Raw genomic sequence first — 17,706 nt, forward strand, 5'->3', positions numbered from 1 at the left:
ATCAGTATTCTTCCAAAGAACTTTAGCTTCCCATTCACTGGTCCAAACCTTTATGCACGGGGCAACTCTCTTGCTTCCCCCCATTAGGTCACCTATGTGTCCTTGGGACTTGAACTTGGTGCTGTCTTTGTTACAGAAACAACCATTTGAACCTATCGGGGAAATTCCATTAGATTTGCTGTCATACAAGCTAGCCTTCCTGATGGCTATCACCGCGGCTAGAAGGGTGTTGGAGTTGGCGGCCCTTTCATGCAGGGAACCGTACTTGATCCTCCACCACGACAGGGTTGTGTTAAGACCTGTTCCATCCTTTTTGCCAAAGGTGTTGTCGGCCTTTCATTTAAATCAGGACGTTATTTTGCCTTCTTTTTTCTCTCAGCCTCATTCGGCGGAAGGGAGACGACTGCATTCTTTGGACATTGTCCGGGCAGTCAAGGTTTATTTGTCTAGAGTCTTCAGTGCATACGTTCACAAAATTTTGTCAAGTGGCTGTTCGAGCAGCCGAGGATTCGGCTTTCAGCCGCAGTGTACTGTGGGCTGCTGTATAAGGTCTGATGGCTATTGTTTGGCAGGGTTTATCCCTCCCCTCAAGGCTATTGCTCTGGGATGTCCCAGCAGGTAATTAATATTAGCCTAACTCTGTGTCCCATGTTGTATGAAAAAGAAAATAGGATTTTTCCGCCATACTTGCCTGTAAAATGTTTTCTTTGAGTACATCATGGGACACAGAGGTTCTCCTCGGAAGTACTTCCTGTATGGGGGGGGGGGGGGGGTTATATAGGGGATCACTATCTGTCTAAAGACCTTTGGTCTACCAGTGTCCATTCACCTGAAGATGAAGTGTATAAACCAGCAGTCAATGAATATTAGCCTAACTCTGTGTCCCATGATGTACTCAAGGAAAAGGAGTTTACAGGTAAGCATAATGAAAAAAATCCTATTTTATGCATATCACTGCTAGCTAGGGATGACAAAACGAGACCTACTATGAATACCCATGTTTTTTTTTCTTTTTTAATTCTTTATTTTTACAGAGAAAATGAAAACAGTCTTAGTATCATTCCATCTTACATTTTCCAAAGCAATAGTAGCACCATAACAAATCCAGTACTTCAAAATATATTAATACTTCACCAACAGACTCAAACTTGGCCCGTTTTTACTCCGTGTATAAACAACCATAATTTCAACTCTCCTGTTATTTTTATCATAAAAAACCCTAAACCCAACATAATCAAACATAACAACCCCCCCCCCAACAAAAAAAGAGGGGGGCACCCCGTTCCCAGAGACAGTGGACCGTTTGCCTGCTCCCCCCCCCCAACATATACCAGAAGAGACCTCACTCCCCTCCTCCACTCCCAAGTAGCCTCTTCCCCTCTTCTGAGTGTACAAATACCTGCCATGAGGCCCATGTTTCAGTAAATTGTTCTTTTCTGTCTAGGGTCGTAAGCACTAGGTCTTCCATTATCCCTATGCTTCTAACGTTATTAAGCCACAAGGTAATGGGAATACCCATTTTTTGACTTTCGACAAAAAATTTTGACATGGTCTGAAGTATTCTTTTGAAAACTGGCCGTATAAGTTGTCTACCTGCAGATTTTCTATTTATTTCTTTACACCCATGGCCAGTTACTTGTGCATTTATTTTTGGAATTATAGAAAATATTTGACTATATTCTAATATTTCACATATTTCTGTCTGTAGACTCTGTACTTAAAATCAATATGTGTATGCAAAAAATTATAGTTTGGGATTCTTCTTTCAGAAATGTTAGTGATATGGATGCTGCTCAGAAACTGCATCAATAATATTATATATAGTGTATTTTTTTCACAGCTAAAAGAAAAAATGAAGGAGCAGTCTTGGAATATTCTGTTCACAGAATGTGGTCGTGGCATTAGCATGTTTCGTACAAAAAGAACTAGAAATCTAGTTGTTAGAGGGATTCCCGAAACTTTGAGAGGAGAACTTTGGTTACTTTTCTCAGGTAAAAGTTACCTTTTAAATGTCACTGTAATGTGTTAGGGGTGTAGAACTATACATGATTTTGTTAATATTGCTTGATTTTTGTTGAAAATGTTTGTAAGTAACTTGTAATTACATATTCTTCTAATGAGAATTAATGCATGCGCTATACATTAGATGCGAAAGAGCCTTTCTTCACTATCTGTAGGTTAATGGATTACAATCCTTACACATTTCTTGCATACTTGGTGAGCATATGAAGACATGAGCAACTGGAGGCAATGATCTAATAGGGACAAGTGTATAAATGTTAGTTCCCCTACAGTGGCGGCTGGTGAAGTTTTTGGATGGGGGGGGGGGCACCAGACTCTGCCCATCATTTTGACCCCTCCGACTTCTCATAAACCACACCCCTTATATAATCCACCCAATCCGTCCCCTGTATTCCACTTCCTTCCACCCATAGTGTCAGGAGTATACAACTCAGATCACAGGACAGAGTATACAGTCCAAGCATCACAGGACAGTTTTTTTTTGCTAGAAAATTACTTAGAAACCCCCAAACATTATATATTGTGTTTTTTTTTCCTAACACCCTAGAGAATAAAATGGCGGTCATTACAATATTTATTTTTATACCGTATTTGGTCTTACAAGCGCACTTTTTTTTGAATAAAATTCACTAATTGCGCCCGCTCGTGGAATGAAGTCAAACTTTTACCCTCAAACATCTCCATAGGCGATGTTTAAAAAACTCTACAGGTTGCATCTTTTGCGTTACAGAGAAGTTCTAGGGCTAGTATTATTGATCTCACTCTAATGATTGCAGCAATACCTCACGTGTGGTTTGACCACCGTTTTCATATGTGGGCGCTACTTACATATGTGTTCGCTTCTGCACGCAAGCTTGTCGGGACTGGGCGCTTTAAAAAAAATTTTTTTTCCTTTTATTTCTTTTTTTTTTTCTTTTTTTCACTGTTTTAAAAAAAAAAAAAAAAAAAAAATGGTGTCACTTTTATTCCTATTACAAGGAATGTAAACATCCCTTGTAATAGAAAAAAGCATGACAGTTCCTCTTAAATATGAGATCTGGGGTCAAAAAGTCCTCAGATCTCATATTTGGGCTAAAATGCAAAAAAGGTTTGTGAAATCAAGGAGATGTATATCAGAATGGTAAAAATGCTCCACACTCCCCTATGTATGTTGTTGGCACAGAGCACCCAACAAGCCACGCCAATTATACCAAGCAAATGACTTGGAGTAACAAGCAGCAGACCATTTAATTTGTTTGCACTTTGCTGATAAGAATACCACATGGCATGTTACATTACATCTCCTCCTGCAAGCATTGTTATGTTATTCCTGCTTAAATATATTCTAAAACATTTTAAAATGGCTCACATATTACTGCTCAATGTGAGTCAGACTGAGTAAAGGGGTGCATCTTAAAATTAGATTTTAACGTGATTAAATCGTTTTTTCCTCAGCGAGAACATTTACATTCTCCCTCACCTTACTGCAGCTCCGCTCGGGCTGAGGAATGGAGACGCTGTCGTCGCTTCCGGCTGCTTCACGGCGGCTGGGTTTGAATAAAAATGCTCCCGCCCGTAGAACCAGTGATTTTACAGGCGGAAGCTAGTCAGCGTTCTGCATTACGCCGCAAGGCGGGTTAAATACCTGCAAATGCAGCGCCATGGATGAAATCTTGTGATTGCATCGACATGGCGCTCCCCTTAGTACACTACGACCGGCGCCACAGTGCACTATGTTAAATGACTTCTTTTTTTTATGTCTTAAACGGGCCGTTTTAAAACAATGTAAACAAACAGATCCCCGTTCTGACAGGGGGAGAGAGAGAGAGATCTGCTGTTTCTAGTGATCAGGAACAGCGATCTTTCTCCTTCAGTCAGTAAACCCCCCCACAGTTAGAAACGCCTCCCTAAGGAACACTTAACCCCTTGATTGCCCCCTAGTGTTAACCCCTTCACTGCCAGTGCCACTGCATGCAGGAGAGTGTTCTTAGCTGAGGAAAACCCTCCTCCTCTTCTCCCCTCCCCTCTTGAAGACTCCTGGGATGTATGATATAATTTGCCTAGGCAAGAAACCATGAAGTAACTGAAGAAATGTAAAAAAAAAAAAAAAAGTTTAAAACAATTAATTATGATATATTTTCCTGACTATTTACTAATGAAAGCAGCATGAGGAGTAAAGATAATCAATGTTGAATTGGAGCGTAAAGTTCCACTTTAATCAGCAAGGATTCTAACTCTTGGAGAACCACAGTAGCTCGTGTTGATAAAGGCTTTTGCTACGCTGGGCCCAAACTTGGCACCCATCACCACACCAGTAATTTGTCTAAAGAACTGCCCTGTCCCCCCAAACTAAAAGTAATCGTGATCTAATCCAAACCAATTATTCACGCACTGCGTGCAGATAATCATGTACACAAGATTCTCAGTATTCTACCTATCATATAGCTGCTTCCACCTTGTGCACTGAAATGGTATGCTGTAAGGATCCTATAATATAAAGCTGTATTACTATTATTGGCAGGTGCAGTTAATGACATGGCAGCTAACCCAGGCTACTACCAGGAAATTGTGGAAAAGTCTCTCGGCACATGCACTTTGGCAAATGATGAAATTGAACGAGACTTGCGCAGATCACTTCCAGAACATCCAGCGTTTCAAAGTGATACCGGCATCTCTGCATTGAGAAGAGTGCTGACAGCATATGCATACAGAAACCCCAAAATTGGATATTGTCAGGTTAGCTTATTTTCCCATATATTCTCTAGAGTTGTGTAAAAGGGACATTTACTGCAGGAGTATTGTTTTTTTTTTTCTCTCTTCAAGACTAATTTACTATCTGCTATGAAGATAATTTGTTTATGTTCTAATTCTGAATGGTATGATATGTCTGCCAACAAGTACTAAAGTCTCCAGTTTTAAGGTGTGTTGTATCTTATGAATTGTTTATAAAGTGGAGGCAGGAGGTGCAGGACCTGGCATGTATTGGTATTTGGTATATTGGCACTACTGTTTTAAATTAAATGGCTAGTCATTTTAATGTTCAACTCTTGGCTGATTTATGCATACATGCATGCAGATAGTCCAAGGCCCACTCTGGACTTAACAGGAGAATGTTGCAGAGAGCAGCACCGTCAATCATAGCTCCCAACTGTCCCTGATTTGGAGGGACTGTCCCTGATTTGGAGCATTGTCCCTCATTTTGGTCTGATCTATATAGTTGTATATAAAATGCACTTTTTATCTTTCAAAGTGTTTCCCAGAGCTAAACTTTTCATCCAAATTCTAAATTGCTGCATGTGTCAATTTTAAAAGGCAATATAAAGGAAAATTGGTGGTAAAAAAAAAAGCACTTGTGGATTTAATTAACCATTTTTTTTTTGGATATGTCCCCTTTAAGGGGTGTGGCAGGGGGCATGTCCTATGACCACATATGTTTGCTAGTAGGTGTCCCCTATTCCCATCTCAAAATGTTGGGAGGTATGCAATCAATGCATGGCACTCATCTCTGCAGCATTTAGGATTCATCCACTGCAGAAGCAAGAAGAAAGTGAAGAGGACCTGTGATGTCACCAAGCGCTCTAGAAATAGGGCAAGTGTATTACATTTTTTAATAAGGATACAGGTGCTCTAAAGGGGGTGGAAGACTAAAAAGACAACATATACAACAATTACTTATACTTCTTTTTTGTAAAAAAAAAATTCTTTGTAAATTTTAGTCAGTATATGTTTGGATTAAATCTTTTTTTCTTATTTTTTAGTATGTATCTGTAATTCATCTTCAAAGCATCATAAAGCTTAACCTAGTCCAGTCAAGCCTTGTTTTTTGCTAATTAGTTGTAGTAGTTGCTCAGTTGCTGCCATTTTGTTCAGGACTGATAATTCAGCTTGATAAACAAGATAAGAGGCAGCATTAAATCTCCAAAGGATCAAAATCCTAAAAATCAATGTGTTATAAATAAATTGTGCGTCTAGTGTTACTTCTGACTAAACGCTTAGGGTGGGGCCAGGACTTATCACACATGTCGAATTTGCCAATTGGAACCACAGCTTGTTTATACTCCTGTGAAGCGCTTGGAAATGGCTTTTAAATGTGAGTGGGTTTAATTTTTAATTGCTTTTATTAACCAGTTCCCGACCAGCGCACGCCGATGTACGTCGGCAGAATGGCACGGGCAGGCATATTGGCATACAGGTACGTCCAATCTTTAATGCCGCCCTGCCATCGCGAGCGCACTGGTCGGGACCCCCGTGAGTCCGGTCGCGGGTCCCGCGCGGACTCTATCGCCGCGGGCATACCTGCGATCGTCTCACGGGGCGGCTGAAAGGAGAGATGCCGTTGTAAACAGCATCTCCCCGTTCTGCCTAGCAACTAGTGACGCTGATTTATATAGCAGTGATTGCTGTATAAATGACAATGGTCCCAAAAATGTCCGATGTGTCCGCCATAATGTCGTAGTCACAATAAAAATCGCTGATCGCCGCCATTACTAGTAAAAAAAAAAAAATTATTAATAAAAATGCCATAAAACTATCCCCTATTTTGTAAACACTATAACTTTTGCGCAAACCAATCAATAATCGCTTATTGCGATTTTTTACTTTATTTTTTTACCAAAAATATGTAGAAGAATACGAATCGGCCTAAACTGAGGGAAATTTTTTTTTTATATATATATTTTTCAAAATTGTCGCTCTATTTTTGTTTATAGCGCAAAAAAAAATACCGCAGGGGTGATCAAATACCACCAAAAGAAAGCTCTATTTGTGGGAAAAAAAGGACGTCAATTTTGTTTGGGAGCCACGTCGCACGCTCGCGCAATTGTCATTTAAAGTGACGCAGTGCTGAATTGCAAAAAGTGGTCTGGTCTTTGGCCAGCAAAATGGTCCGGGGCTGAAGTGGTTAATGAAGTGTTTTTGCAGATTTACACTATTGTTTTCTTTAGGGTCCTTTCACACGGGGCGGATCAGTTCTGATCCGCCCCGTGGATATCCGTTTGCTCAGCGGAGGATCACTCCGTCGATCCCCGCTGAGCAGGGAGATGACAGGTCCATCTCTGCACACTGCGCAGGGACAGACCTGTCACAACGCCGCTCTCCCCTATGGGAGATCGGATGACGACGGACCGCAGTGCCCGTCGTCACCCGATCCGATCCGCAGACGGATGGAAAAATAGCTTTTTCCTCCGTCACACTTTTTCGGATCGGAGCGGGTCGGATGTCAGCGGACATGTCACCGCTGACATCCGACGCTCCATAGAGCTCTATGGAGCACCCGTTCAGGTCCGCCTGAAAAACTGACAGGCGGGCCTGAACGGGACGTCAGTGTGAAAGGGGCCTTACTCATATATGGTTGCCATAAATGAGAGTTGGAGATGAAACATCTGAAGTACCAGGGAGGAGTTGCACTGTATGGATGATTCAAACATGCTTATCATGACCACTCTGTAATCAGGGGCATGGCGGTGGGGTAATCTTCTTTCCACTGGGGCACTATGGATCACTTTACAGTGGGAGAAAGGATTGCTTGGAATATTTTATGTTGGATCAGTATTTTTACAGAAGTTATAGACTTCTCTTTCACTTTGCCACTTATGCAAATGCACAACCTGGACTTTAAATATTTTCACTTTTTTGCTATTTTGAGCTATATTGGCACATTTGTGCTGTTTTATTATATTTTGATGCACTCTATGTATATTGTAATATTGCACGTTTATAGGCAGTTGAGGTTTGAATCATTTTTTGGAAAGCAAAAAAATGCATTCAGGATGGATGTTCAGAGGCATTTGAAACAACGGTAACGGGGTGTTAACGCAGTAACTCGCGTTTAGCCGCATTTAGTTTACAAGCGTTTTTTTTTACTATTTGAAAAAAAACGCTTATAAATGCAAACACAGCTAAGCACTGCAAAACTGAAGTTTTTTAAACGTAGGTTGCTATCTGTCAAGTTAAATCGTTCAGGAGAGGTTGTAAAACATCCCCTGTTGAGCCTAAATGCACCGTTTATTTATGACACATTATTGATTTTTAGGATTTATTTCTATGCTTTGGAGATTTAGCGCTGCCTCTTAGCTAGCTTGTTTGGCATTTATGTTTATCAGAACATATGGTGTGCTGCTCTGACCCGTAAAATGCTTCTCACTTGGTAGTGCGGCCTTATTATTTTCTATTTTTGAAATCCACTTGATAGTTCAGAACAGTATATTGAGATATCAGCCACCTCTATTAATTTCCAATGATGATTGCTCACATATTTAGATTAGGTTACATCCCCAACAGATTGAGTTATGTTTTTTTTCTTCAGTTGATGCTTGTCAGCCGGATTGTTAGAACAATTGGCAGCAAATGTAAAACATGATTATTTCGTCTTTGCTTGTATTTCCCAGGCAATGAATATCCTCACTTCTGTCCTACTTCTGTATGCCAAAGAGGAGGAGGCATTTTGGCTGCTAGTGGCTGTGTGTGAACGAATGCTGCCAGATTACTTCAACAGGAGAATTATAGGTGAGCTTGTCTTTGTGTGCTATGTGTGAGCAGATCATTTTTTATGTCTGGTGCAAAGCTGGAAAAGTGTTGCTGAAAAGTTTTTATATTATCACATAGAAGTAATTGATTTCTCCAGATTTTAAGACGTATCACCACAGTGGAGACAGTGCTTATAATTCTATACAGTAGATGGAGAGGGGCCTTTCAGCTGGAAGCTCCCGTGTATCTGATCAAAAGGCAACATGTAAACAGGACTGTGGGCAGCATCAAGTACCATCTACCAGTACCTTGGGTTTGCAACCACCTAGACTACCCCATAGTTATGTCCCGAATGAGCACTAGACCTTCTGCTGAACTGAAGCATTAGAACAGCCTTTCTCAACCATGTGCATTTATTCGTTTTTTTTTTTCTTTATCGTACATCATGGGACACAGAGCCATAGTAATAACTATATGGGTTACATAGGCCACCTTTAGGTGATGGACACTGGCACACCCTAGACAGGAAGTTCACTCCCTATATAACCCCTCCCATTACAGGAAGTACTTCAGTTTTTTCCCCAGTGTCTTAGGTGTTGGTCACGAGTAAAGATGTGCTATGCTAAAGCTCTGCTGGGATAATCCTTGCTGGGGCAAGCTATGCAGCCAGATCCATTCAAAGTGCCATTAAGGCCTAATTGAATGGTACCCGGGCCTCATGGTGGAAGAAACGAGGTTTAGCCCATAACGCTTCTCTTTGAGACCTGGACCATGGGATCCAGTGCTTTTGTTTTTTCAGCCTTAAAGCTTCCTGGCAGAGTGCTATACGGGTCCAAGGGAGTGGAACCCTGATAAAAAGGGACCCTGATCCTTGAAGGTTTTTGAACGTCGTGAGGGGTGAAAATTGGGTCTGTTTGGTTTACCACAGAACCCTGCGGCAGAATAAGGCAAGTGGAGATTCCTAAGGAATTTTTAAGTTCTTATGGGTTTTCTCCTTGTAAGTAAATGTTGTCATGCCTAAAGTCACCACCGGGGGATGTGAAGTGCACATACCTTGTTCATGCTTCCAGATTGCTCTGTGTCAGCAAAAGCGGCAGGCTTCCTCCAGTTCCCAGCCTCTGGTAAGATGTTGGAGGGGGGTTTTCTTTCAAAAACACCACCCACCTGGTCAGGAGTTTTCTTTCCCCTCTCCAGGAAGCAGAGGAACTCCGGAATGATTAGCGGTGTGCCACTCCGCTCCCTCTTCCACCGCCTTAGCAATTCCACCACCACCTTACATCAACATATATTTGTCAAACCCAACAAAAGGCAATTATGCCCTGTGCTGCCATATGCTGTGCATATAGCCTAACATGTTTAGGAATGAACAATGTGTATTCCTTCATCAGGGAAGATTGTCTGGGTGACTTTAAATCTTATTGTTTGAAATGTAAACATAGTCGCGTGATAATCACAGTGTAAAGCACGATGTGAACATATCAAGCAACATAAGAGTATAAATTTGGTATGTAATATATGTGACCATTCTAATACTCACATGATTATTCATAGTACAATAAACAAAAAAGAAAACACAAGGAATAAAATCAATATGGACTCCCAAAGTGACTGAAGCAGTCCGCAGCGTAGCAGATGGGTGGGCGTGCATCCCAGGATGAGCATGCTGCAAACATCCACAAGAAACATCTTGTAGGCTACACCAGCCAAAAAGGTATCAATATCTAAAGCAAAAAAAGCAATTAGAAGAGGGTATTAACACATACTTCCTAAACGTAAATATCAGCAGACAGGGTGAATGTTGCATAGAAATAAAATAGGGCAATCGGGTATCTCATCACCCCACCATAGAGTACATTAACTTTCAACACACAAATGCAGATAACCACATCATGGCAGCAATGCTCAATCAAAGACATGCCTGTCAGGTGTGTATTCATCAGGGAGAGCCAATAAGCCATGGGGAGGAGGGGGTGCTGGAAAGAATTCCCCAGCAGCGTCCTATGACACTGCAGGGTTGGGTAGGAGTGCCCCCCCCCCCCCCCCCCACACACACACACACACACACACACACACACACACACACACACACACACACACACACACACACACACACACACACACACACACTGTGTGGATAGCAGGAAGTGTAAACCCCCAGTGCCGTCCACCAGCCACAAGTGGGTGGGGCCTACCCACCGGGTGGTGTAAGCAGAAGACTCCACAGGGGACACGCACATCGCCATCTAGTGGATCCATGGGTCATGACAGTCACAGTGAGCAATAAATGATTCAAAAAACACAATGGAGAAACGTATAAGAACAAAAAACAGTGATCGATTAAACAAAAATTATATACATAGGAAAAAGCAAACCGGTAAAGGAAGGAAAAATATAAAAAATATAATGGGAAAGAAAATCGGTACCAGCTGTCGCCTACAGGAGGGCCGACAAGCTGGTATCAAGTGAATATAGGGCTTCAAGAGGTGATGTGTAAAACTTTAGACACTTGCCACTGTGGGGGATGTGCCTACTGTCAATATATGGACAGACACAAAAATATTTGGTTACCCAATGGGCATACTTTTCACCCTAAACATTATGTAAATTGCAGGACCCCCACCGTGGTATATCTAATCTCTTATGGATGTTACAAGGTTGGGAAAACTATAAATTAATTCTGGGAACGCATATATCAAGATATATTAAGTATACGCAAAAGTAAAACTGACATACCTATTGGTCGACACATGGCCTCATTCCATGCTGCATCTATACCTAAGGTATATTTTCTGGCCTTGGATCGCCTACATCCTAGCCACAGAGGTGGCAACCTCAATAAGCAACTACTACAATGTGAACTTAGATGGATTTTCAACCTCAAGGCCGCCCTGCCACCAGGCTTGAATGAGGCATATAACTTTAAGCCCTTCCTCCCTGGTTTTGTGTCAGGGGGATGCAAGTTGAACCTTTAATTTCTGGTATTGAACTCCAGAGGAATTAATGCTTTGTGACATTGCTGTGTGCCCCTATGCCATGTATATGATATATAATACCAATAATTAATCTTTAATTTTAGATCTGCTCGTCCCTGGTACTCCATTATCCTTGGCTATTTTCTTTCCCATTATATTTTATATTTTTCTTCCTTTCTTGGTTTGCTTTTTCTTATGTATGTAATTATTTATTTATTTTTCTTAATCGATCACTGTTTTTTGTTCTTGTATGTTTCTCCATTGTGTTTTATGAATCATTTTATTGCCCACTATAACTGTCATGGCCCGTGGATCCGCTAGATGGCGATCTGCATGTCCCCTGTGGAGTCTTCTGCTTGCAGCACCCGGCGGGTAGGCTCCACACGCTTGTGGCCTGTGGACGGCACTGGTGGTTTACACTTCCTGCTATCCACACAGCCTTTTTGAGGGGGGGGGGGCTCCTACCCACCCCCGCCGTGTCAAATGATGCTGCTGGGGAATTCTTTGTGCTGTGACGCTCTGATGCATGATGCTATCCTGCTCGATGGGCGGGGATTCCCCATGTGCCCTTGCATCAGAGAACCGCCTTGTTCCTGTCCAGAGCTTCCTTGATTGGCGGCGTCTGATGTCAGGGTTCCAGCATCTCCTCCGCATGGCTTATAGGCTCTCCCTGAGGAATACTCCCTATATAAGCAGGCAGACCTGCCAAGCATGTCTCTGATTGAGCATTGCTGCCATGGTGTGCTTATCTGCATTGGTGTGTTGAAAGGTAATGTACACTATGGTAGGGTGATGAGATACCTGATTCCCCTATCTTATTTCTATGCAACATTCACCCTGTCTGCTGATATTTAAGTTTAGGAAGTATGGGTTAATATGCTCTTCCAATTGCTTTTTTTGCTATAGATATTGATTTTTTTTTTGCTGGTGTAGCCTACAAGGCATTTCTTGTGGATGTTTGCAGCTTGCTCATTCGGGGATGCACGTCCACTCATCTGCTTCTCTGCGGACTGCTTCAGTCACTTTGAGAGTCCCCATTGATTTTATTCCTTGTGTTTCCTTTTTTGTTTATTGTACTTTGGATAATCATGTGAGTATTAGAATGGTCACATATATTACATACCAAATTTATATTGCTTGCTATGTTCACATTGTGCTTTACAGTGTGATTATCATGTCACTATGTTTACATTTCATACAATGAGAGCTAAAGTCATCCAGACATAATCACCCTGATGAAGGAATACACATTGTTCATTTCGAAGCATGTTGGGCTATATGCAGGAAATCAGTATTGACTGACCACAGCTCATCTCTGGCAGCACAGGGCATACTTGCCTTTTGTTGAGTTTGACAAATATGTTATGATGTACCACCATTTTTTCTAATTTTGTACTGTGTGTTTTACATTATTTGCCTTGTTGGCTATGTGTGTATATGTATGTGTGTGTGTGCGTGTGTGTATATGTATATGTGTATATATATATATGTGTATATGTGTGTGTGTGTGTGTATGTATATATGTATATATGTATATATATATATATATATATATATATATATATATATATATATACAGGTTTTTATGTTTTGTATTAATAAAAGTGGCATTATATTGCATTTTACTATACAATTATCTTTTTGACCATTTCTGCCTAAAAAGTGCAAGGGGGCAGCTCCAATCCTGCACTACGATGTAGGTGTACAAACCTTTTGTATGTTTAGGATTTTGGCAATCCAAACACGAATATATCCCAGTTCCATTTTCCCCCTGTATTGTAAAAGAAATTGAATTTACAGTTAAAGGGGTTGTAAACAGTTTCAGATTTACTTTAGTGAGGTTTGTGTTAAGTGTATGAGAATACTAACATATAAGTAAAGTTGTATCTCTTTTTATTACTTTTGTTTTCTTAACTAGTATTAACAAATGTTCATTATTATCTAGGTGCCTTGGTGGATCAGGCAGTATTTGAAGAACTCATCAGGGATTATTTGCCCCAGTTGACTGATCACATGATGGACATGACCTTTTTCTCATCTGTGTCCCTCTCATGGTTTCTTACCCTGTTTATTAGTGTTCTACCTATTGAGAGTGCTGTCAGTGTGGTGGACTGTTTCTTTTATGATGGGATCAAAGCCATCCTTCAGCTGGGGCTGACTGTTCTGCATCTTAACATCGACAAGCTGCTGGTCTGTAAAGATGATGCGGAGGCTGTCACTATACTTAATCGGTATGAATGTCATAAATCATTATTATAAATGCTTAAAGCATATCTAAAGCTAAAGACAAAAATGTTAATATATTGCAGCATAGCAGTCCTTGTGGATGTGGGCTTGAATTTTAATTTTTCAGGCTTAAGCTGGCCATACACTGATGGTGCTGGGTTATTTTTTTTTTGGGGGGGGGAGTTCATTCAGCCTATAGTCTGAATTAAAAAAAAAAGAACTGCCACACTATACAATGCAGATGAACAAATCTCTTGCTGTGGCTATTGTATTTTGACAGCAGGGCCCACATTTTGTCAAAATACCCATACAGCGACTGCATCTGATTGGACCTAAAATTTTCTTGCAGGCTCTTACGACATGGGGCTGGCAGGTTTACAGAAGGTACAACCATTCTTCTATTTATTTTGTAAAGAAGTACAAAGGCACACATGTTTGGAGTCCACCTGGGGTGACAACCCTTTCCATAGATACAATAAAAAAAAAATGAGTTTAGGCACAGGAGGATAGATATCCTGTTTGCAGGTTTACCAGGTGAAAATAAATAGAAAAAAGCCTGAAAAAAGAAAACGAATGTAGTCACATCAGGACTTGTAAAGTATAATATATAACTATTTTGTATTTGAGTTTAAATACTTTTTAAAGTTGTTGTGAAAGTTGCTGCTAAATACTTGTTGGCCATTAAAATGGAGCATTTTTCTCTGATGTAGGATAACAACAAAACATTTTTTTTTTTTTTTTAATTAGCGAGGGGAAGGCTTAAAGTGATTGTAATGTTTTTATTTTTTTAATAATAAACATATCATATCTACCTGCTTTGTGCAATGGTTTCGCACAGAGCAGCCCTGGCTTTCGGCTCCTCCTCTTTTCCTGTGTGTCCCTTTCCTCGCTCCCAAGCCATGCATTGTGTGTGCAGTAACACACAGTGTGGCTTGGCCCCGCTCCCACCATCACTAGATCGAGATCGGGCTCAGGTAAGCATTTGATGGGGCTGGAAGGTTAATACCTTAATACAGGTAGAAGGTTTTTGCCTTAATACAGAGAATGTATTAGGTGAAAACCTTCAGCCTTTACAACCACTTTAAGGCTTGGGTAATTGTGTTAATGAACACACACACGTTAATGTCGTTTTTTTATTTATTTTTTCACACTATTGTGTGCTGCATTAGGCAGCACACACCATCAACAATGAAACAGACCCGCTTTTCTGGTGTGACACCGCAATACAAATTATAGCATTGCTGGGCTGCAGAGCATGTCTGTCAGCAAGATGCATTGATGGAATGGAATTGCATTGCACAAATGCAAGCAGTGCACGTTGTGAACCAAACCTAAATGCTCTATGTGGTTGTTCTTGAAGTTGCCCGACTGTGGGGATTCTGCGTGGTCACTGAAAATAAAGTGTAGGGAGATCTCTGAAACTGGAAGGTAAACAGAAATAAAAATCTTTTTTTGTGTGTGTGTATAGTGCTTTAAAAGAATACAGTATAGACAATATGACATAAAAAGCTTTTTGTGAAACAAAAAAAAACAAAAACAAAAAAAAAAGCTTAATGTACCATAGCAAAATATAAGAATACGTTCACCTATTGTCATAGAAAAGGGAAAGTAAATTATAGCCCTGAGAGAGTTTAATTTTTAAAGCTAAACTCAAGGAAACCCGAAAATCCTCCCTTGGAGTGGGCTGATGCCGTACTCTAAGGCCGCGTACACACGCGGGGACTGTTCGCTCAACTTTGTCAGCTGAACAGTGTTTCAGCGGACAGTCCGCTCGTGTGTGGGCTTCAGCGGACAGTTTCAGCGGACAGTTTGACGAACAAAGTTTTTCGGAAATCCCGAAAAACTGTCCGCTGAAACTTGGTTTGAGCGGACAGTCCCCGCGTGTGTAGGCTTGTTTGTCAAACTAAGTTCCGCGCATGCTCAGAAAGAATTTATACGCCGAAGGTTGCATTGCAGTGTATAGGACGTCGTTTTCTAGTCCCGTCGTACGTGCCGTTCACGTCATCGCGCAGGGTTTCAGCGGACTGTTCGTTCGTCGTGTGTGGCCAAGTCCGTCCATGCTAATTTTGAGCGGACTGTCTGCTGAAACTGTTTGACGAACAAAGTTGAGCGAACAGTCCCCGCGTGTGTACGCGGCCTAAGGGTAAACTGCTCGTTTAGGTCTAATGACATTGTAAAGCAGTTTTAGTTGCCCCATCCTCTGCTTATTTAGGTTCCAATGCGTTGCTAGAGCAGTCCCTACAGCCTCTTCTTTCCCTATTCTCCCACAGTCTAAGGTCCTCTGATGTCATCAATACCAATGTAGGACACCAAGGGGCAGTCAAGTGCCAAAGTATTGGAAATTGTCATCTGGCAGACCAGGTAATTAAAACGTATTTCCGCGGCCCCCAAACATATACAAGTAGTTACCTTTTGCAGTCTGGGTACAGCCCCACTGCAAGGGAGGGTTTGTAGGTTTCCTGGAGTTGGGCATTAATTGTTTTTATACATGTGGCCTTTCAGTACTTAACCCCCTCAACTCAACGTTTGAATTGGGTGCCTCTTCACTGAGCGCATGTATATATATCCACATCATACAGAATCAACAGCTTTTAGTTGCTCCCTGTGTCCAAAGTGTGTGTGTGTGTGTGTGTGTGTTATATTTTTAATTTTTTTGTGTTTAGCAGTCGTTCTTTCTCTTATTTTTGCTGCCTGTGTGATTATCATCAGGTCTGTACGGAAGCCAAGGCTGTATCTGGTTGGCCTCTGTTTAGAATCAGATTTATTTAAATTCCTGGATCCTGCTGCTTGCTATATGTTATTTCTAATTGCGAACCTGAAGATCATTCCCCATGCCCAGCTCTTTGTATTTAGTCTCCCCATGTCCATTTGACACCTGCCTCTAGCTAGCTACCTTTCTGTGCCATTTCCTCTCCTCCTCTTCTTATGCTGATTTGCATACCTTGCTGGTTGACCAGAGAGAAAGTAGGGCAGGGGCAGTGCTCTACTGAACAGGGGAAGAGCCAGGGAAGTCACCACTGCACACAGGGACTGACTTGATATGGTCCTATTTTCTTTTTTTCTTCTCCCCATCACCACCTAGTGGTGGTTTTTATTAAGCCGTGGTGAGTGTTGGGACATCCTTTTACAGTTTTGATCTGAATGTGAAATGCCTCTGGTGAAGTCATTGAGCTGATTTAGAATTTTTGAATATTATCAGTAAGATGGCTTATGAAAATAACATTCAATTGTCTACAGGTTTTTTGATAATGTTGTCAATAAGGACAGTCCTCTTCCTTCATCTGTGCAGCAAGCATCTTCTGCCTGTGAACGAAAAGGCAACAGTTTGAAAGTGGATATCACAGACCTTATTAGGGAGTCTAACGAGGTATGTTTTCTTCAATTTATTGCTGAACAAATGTCATTGTTGATACATTTATTAAGGTATGAACCTGCCATTAACGGGATGGTTTTGATCAGTGGTAAACATGTTTTACTTTTGTAGAGGTTTGGAGCTATTCGTTATGAGGATGTAGAAAGCATGCGCACCAGAAACTGCCTATATGTCATCCAGACTTTAGAAATGACAACTAAACAAAATGTGGTATGTACTGTATATGCTTGGCACATGTAATAGAGGGCATTTTACATTTGCGGTAAACAATGTAATTAGGTGATGCGTTCATAAACTCTCACAGTTGCACTTTAAAGTTTAAAGATCCAGGTTTAACAAAACACTCAGGTCTACTATGTGTGTAGTAAATATTTTAGAACCTTTTTTTTTTAGTAAATTCTTACATGATTTTCGTTCTGGAGATATTGAAGTTTATTTAAAGCGGGGTTCCACCCTAAAGTGGAACTTCCGCTGATCGGAACCCTCCCCCTCTCCGGTGTCCCAATTGGCACCTTTCAGGGGGGAGGGGAGTGCAGATACCTGTCAAAGACAGGTATTTACACCCACTTCCGGGCATAGACTCCCACGGGAGTCTATGCCTCTTCCTGTCCCTGCGCGCTGTCTGCTGGGACACACACGGGTCCCAGAGACAGCGCGGACAATTCCTAT

General features: G+C 41.2%; 1 protein-coding gene across 1 annotated transcript in view; it reads left to right on the plus strand.

Annotated features, from left to right (window-relative positions):
- Positions 1–17,706, plus strand: part of TBC1D8B (TBC1 domain family member 8B) — a 91,232-nt gene that overhangs the window by 53,434 nt on the left and 20,092 nt on the right. The window contains exons 9-14 of the mRNA XM_077485193.1: positions 1,841–1,991; positions 4,523–4,737; positions 8,388–8,505; positions 13,384–13,669; positions 16,902–17,031; positions 17,149–17,247. Coding sequence (XP_077341319.1) covers positions 1,841–1,991; positions 4,523–4,737; positions 8,388–8,505; positions 13,384–13,669; positions 16,902–17,031; positions 17,149–17,247 — 999 coding nt within the window. The remainder of the gene's footprint in view (positions 1–1,840; positions 1,992–4,522; positions 4,738–8,387; positions 8,506–13,383; positions 13,670–16,901; positions 17,032–17,148; positions 17,248–17,706) is intronic.

Source organism: Lithobates pipiens, unplaced genomic scaffold (genome assembly GCF_037356315.1).
Source record: "Lithobates pipiens isolate NorthernLeopardFrog02 unplaced genomic scaffold, aLitPip1_a1.2 Scaffold_1, whole genome shotgun sequence".
In the NCBI taxonomy this organism is placed as follows: domain Eukaryota; kingdom Metazoa; phylum Chordata; class Amphibia; order Anura; family Ranidae; genus Lithobates; species Lithobates pipiens.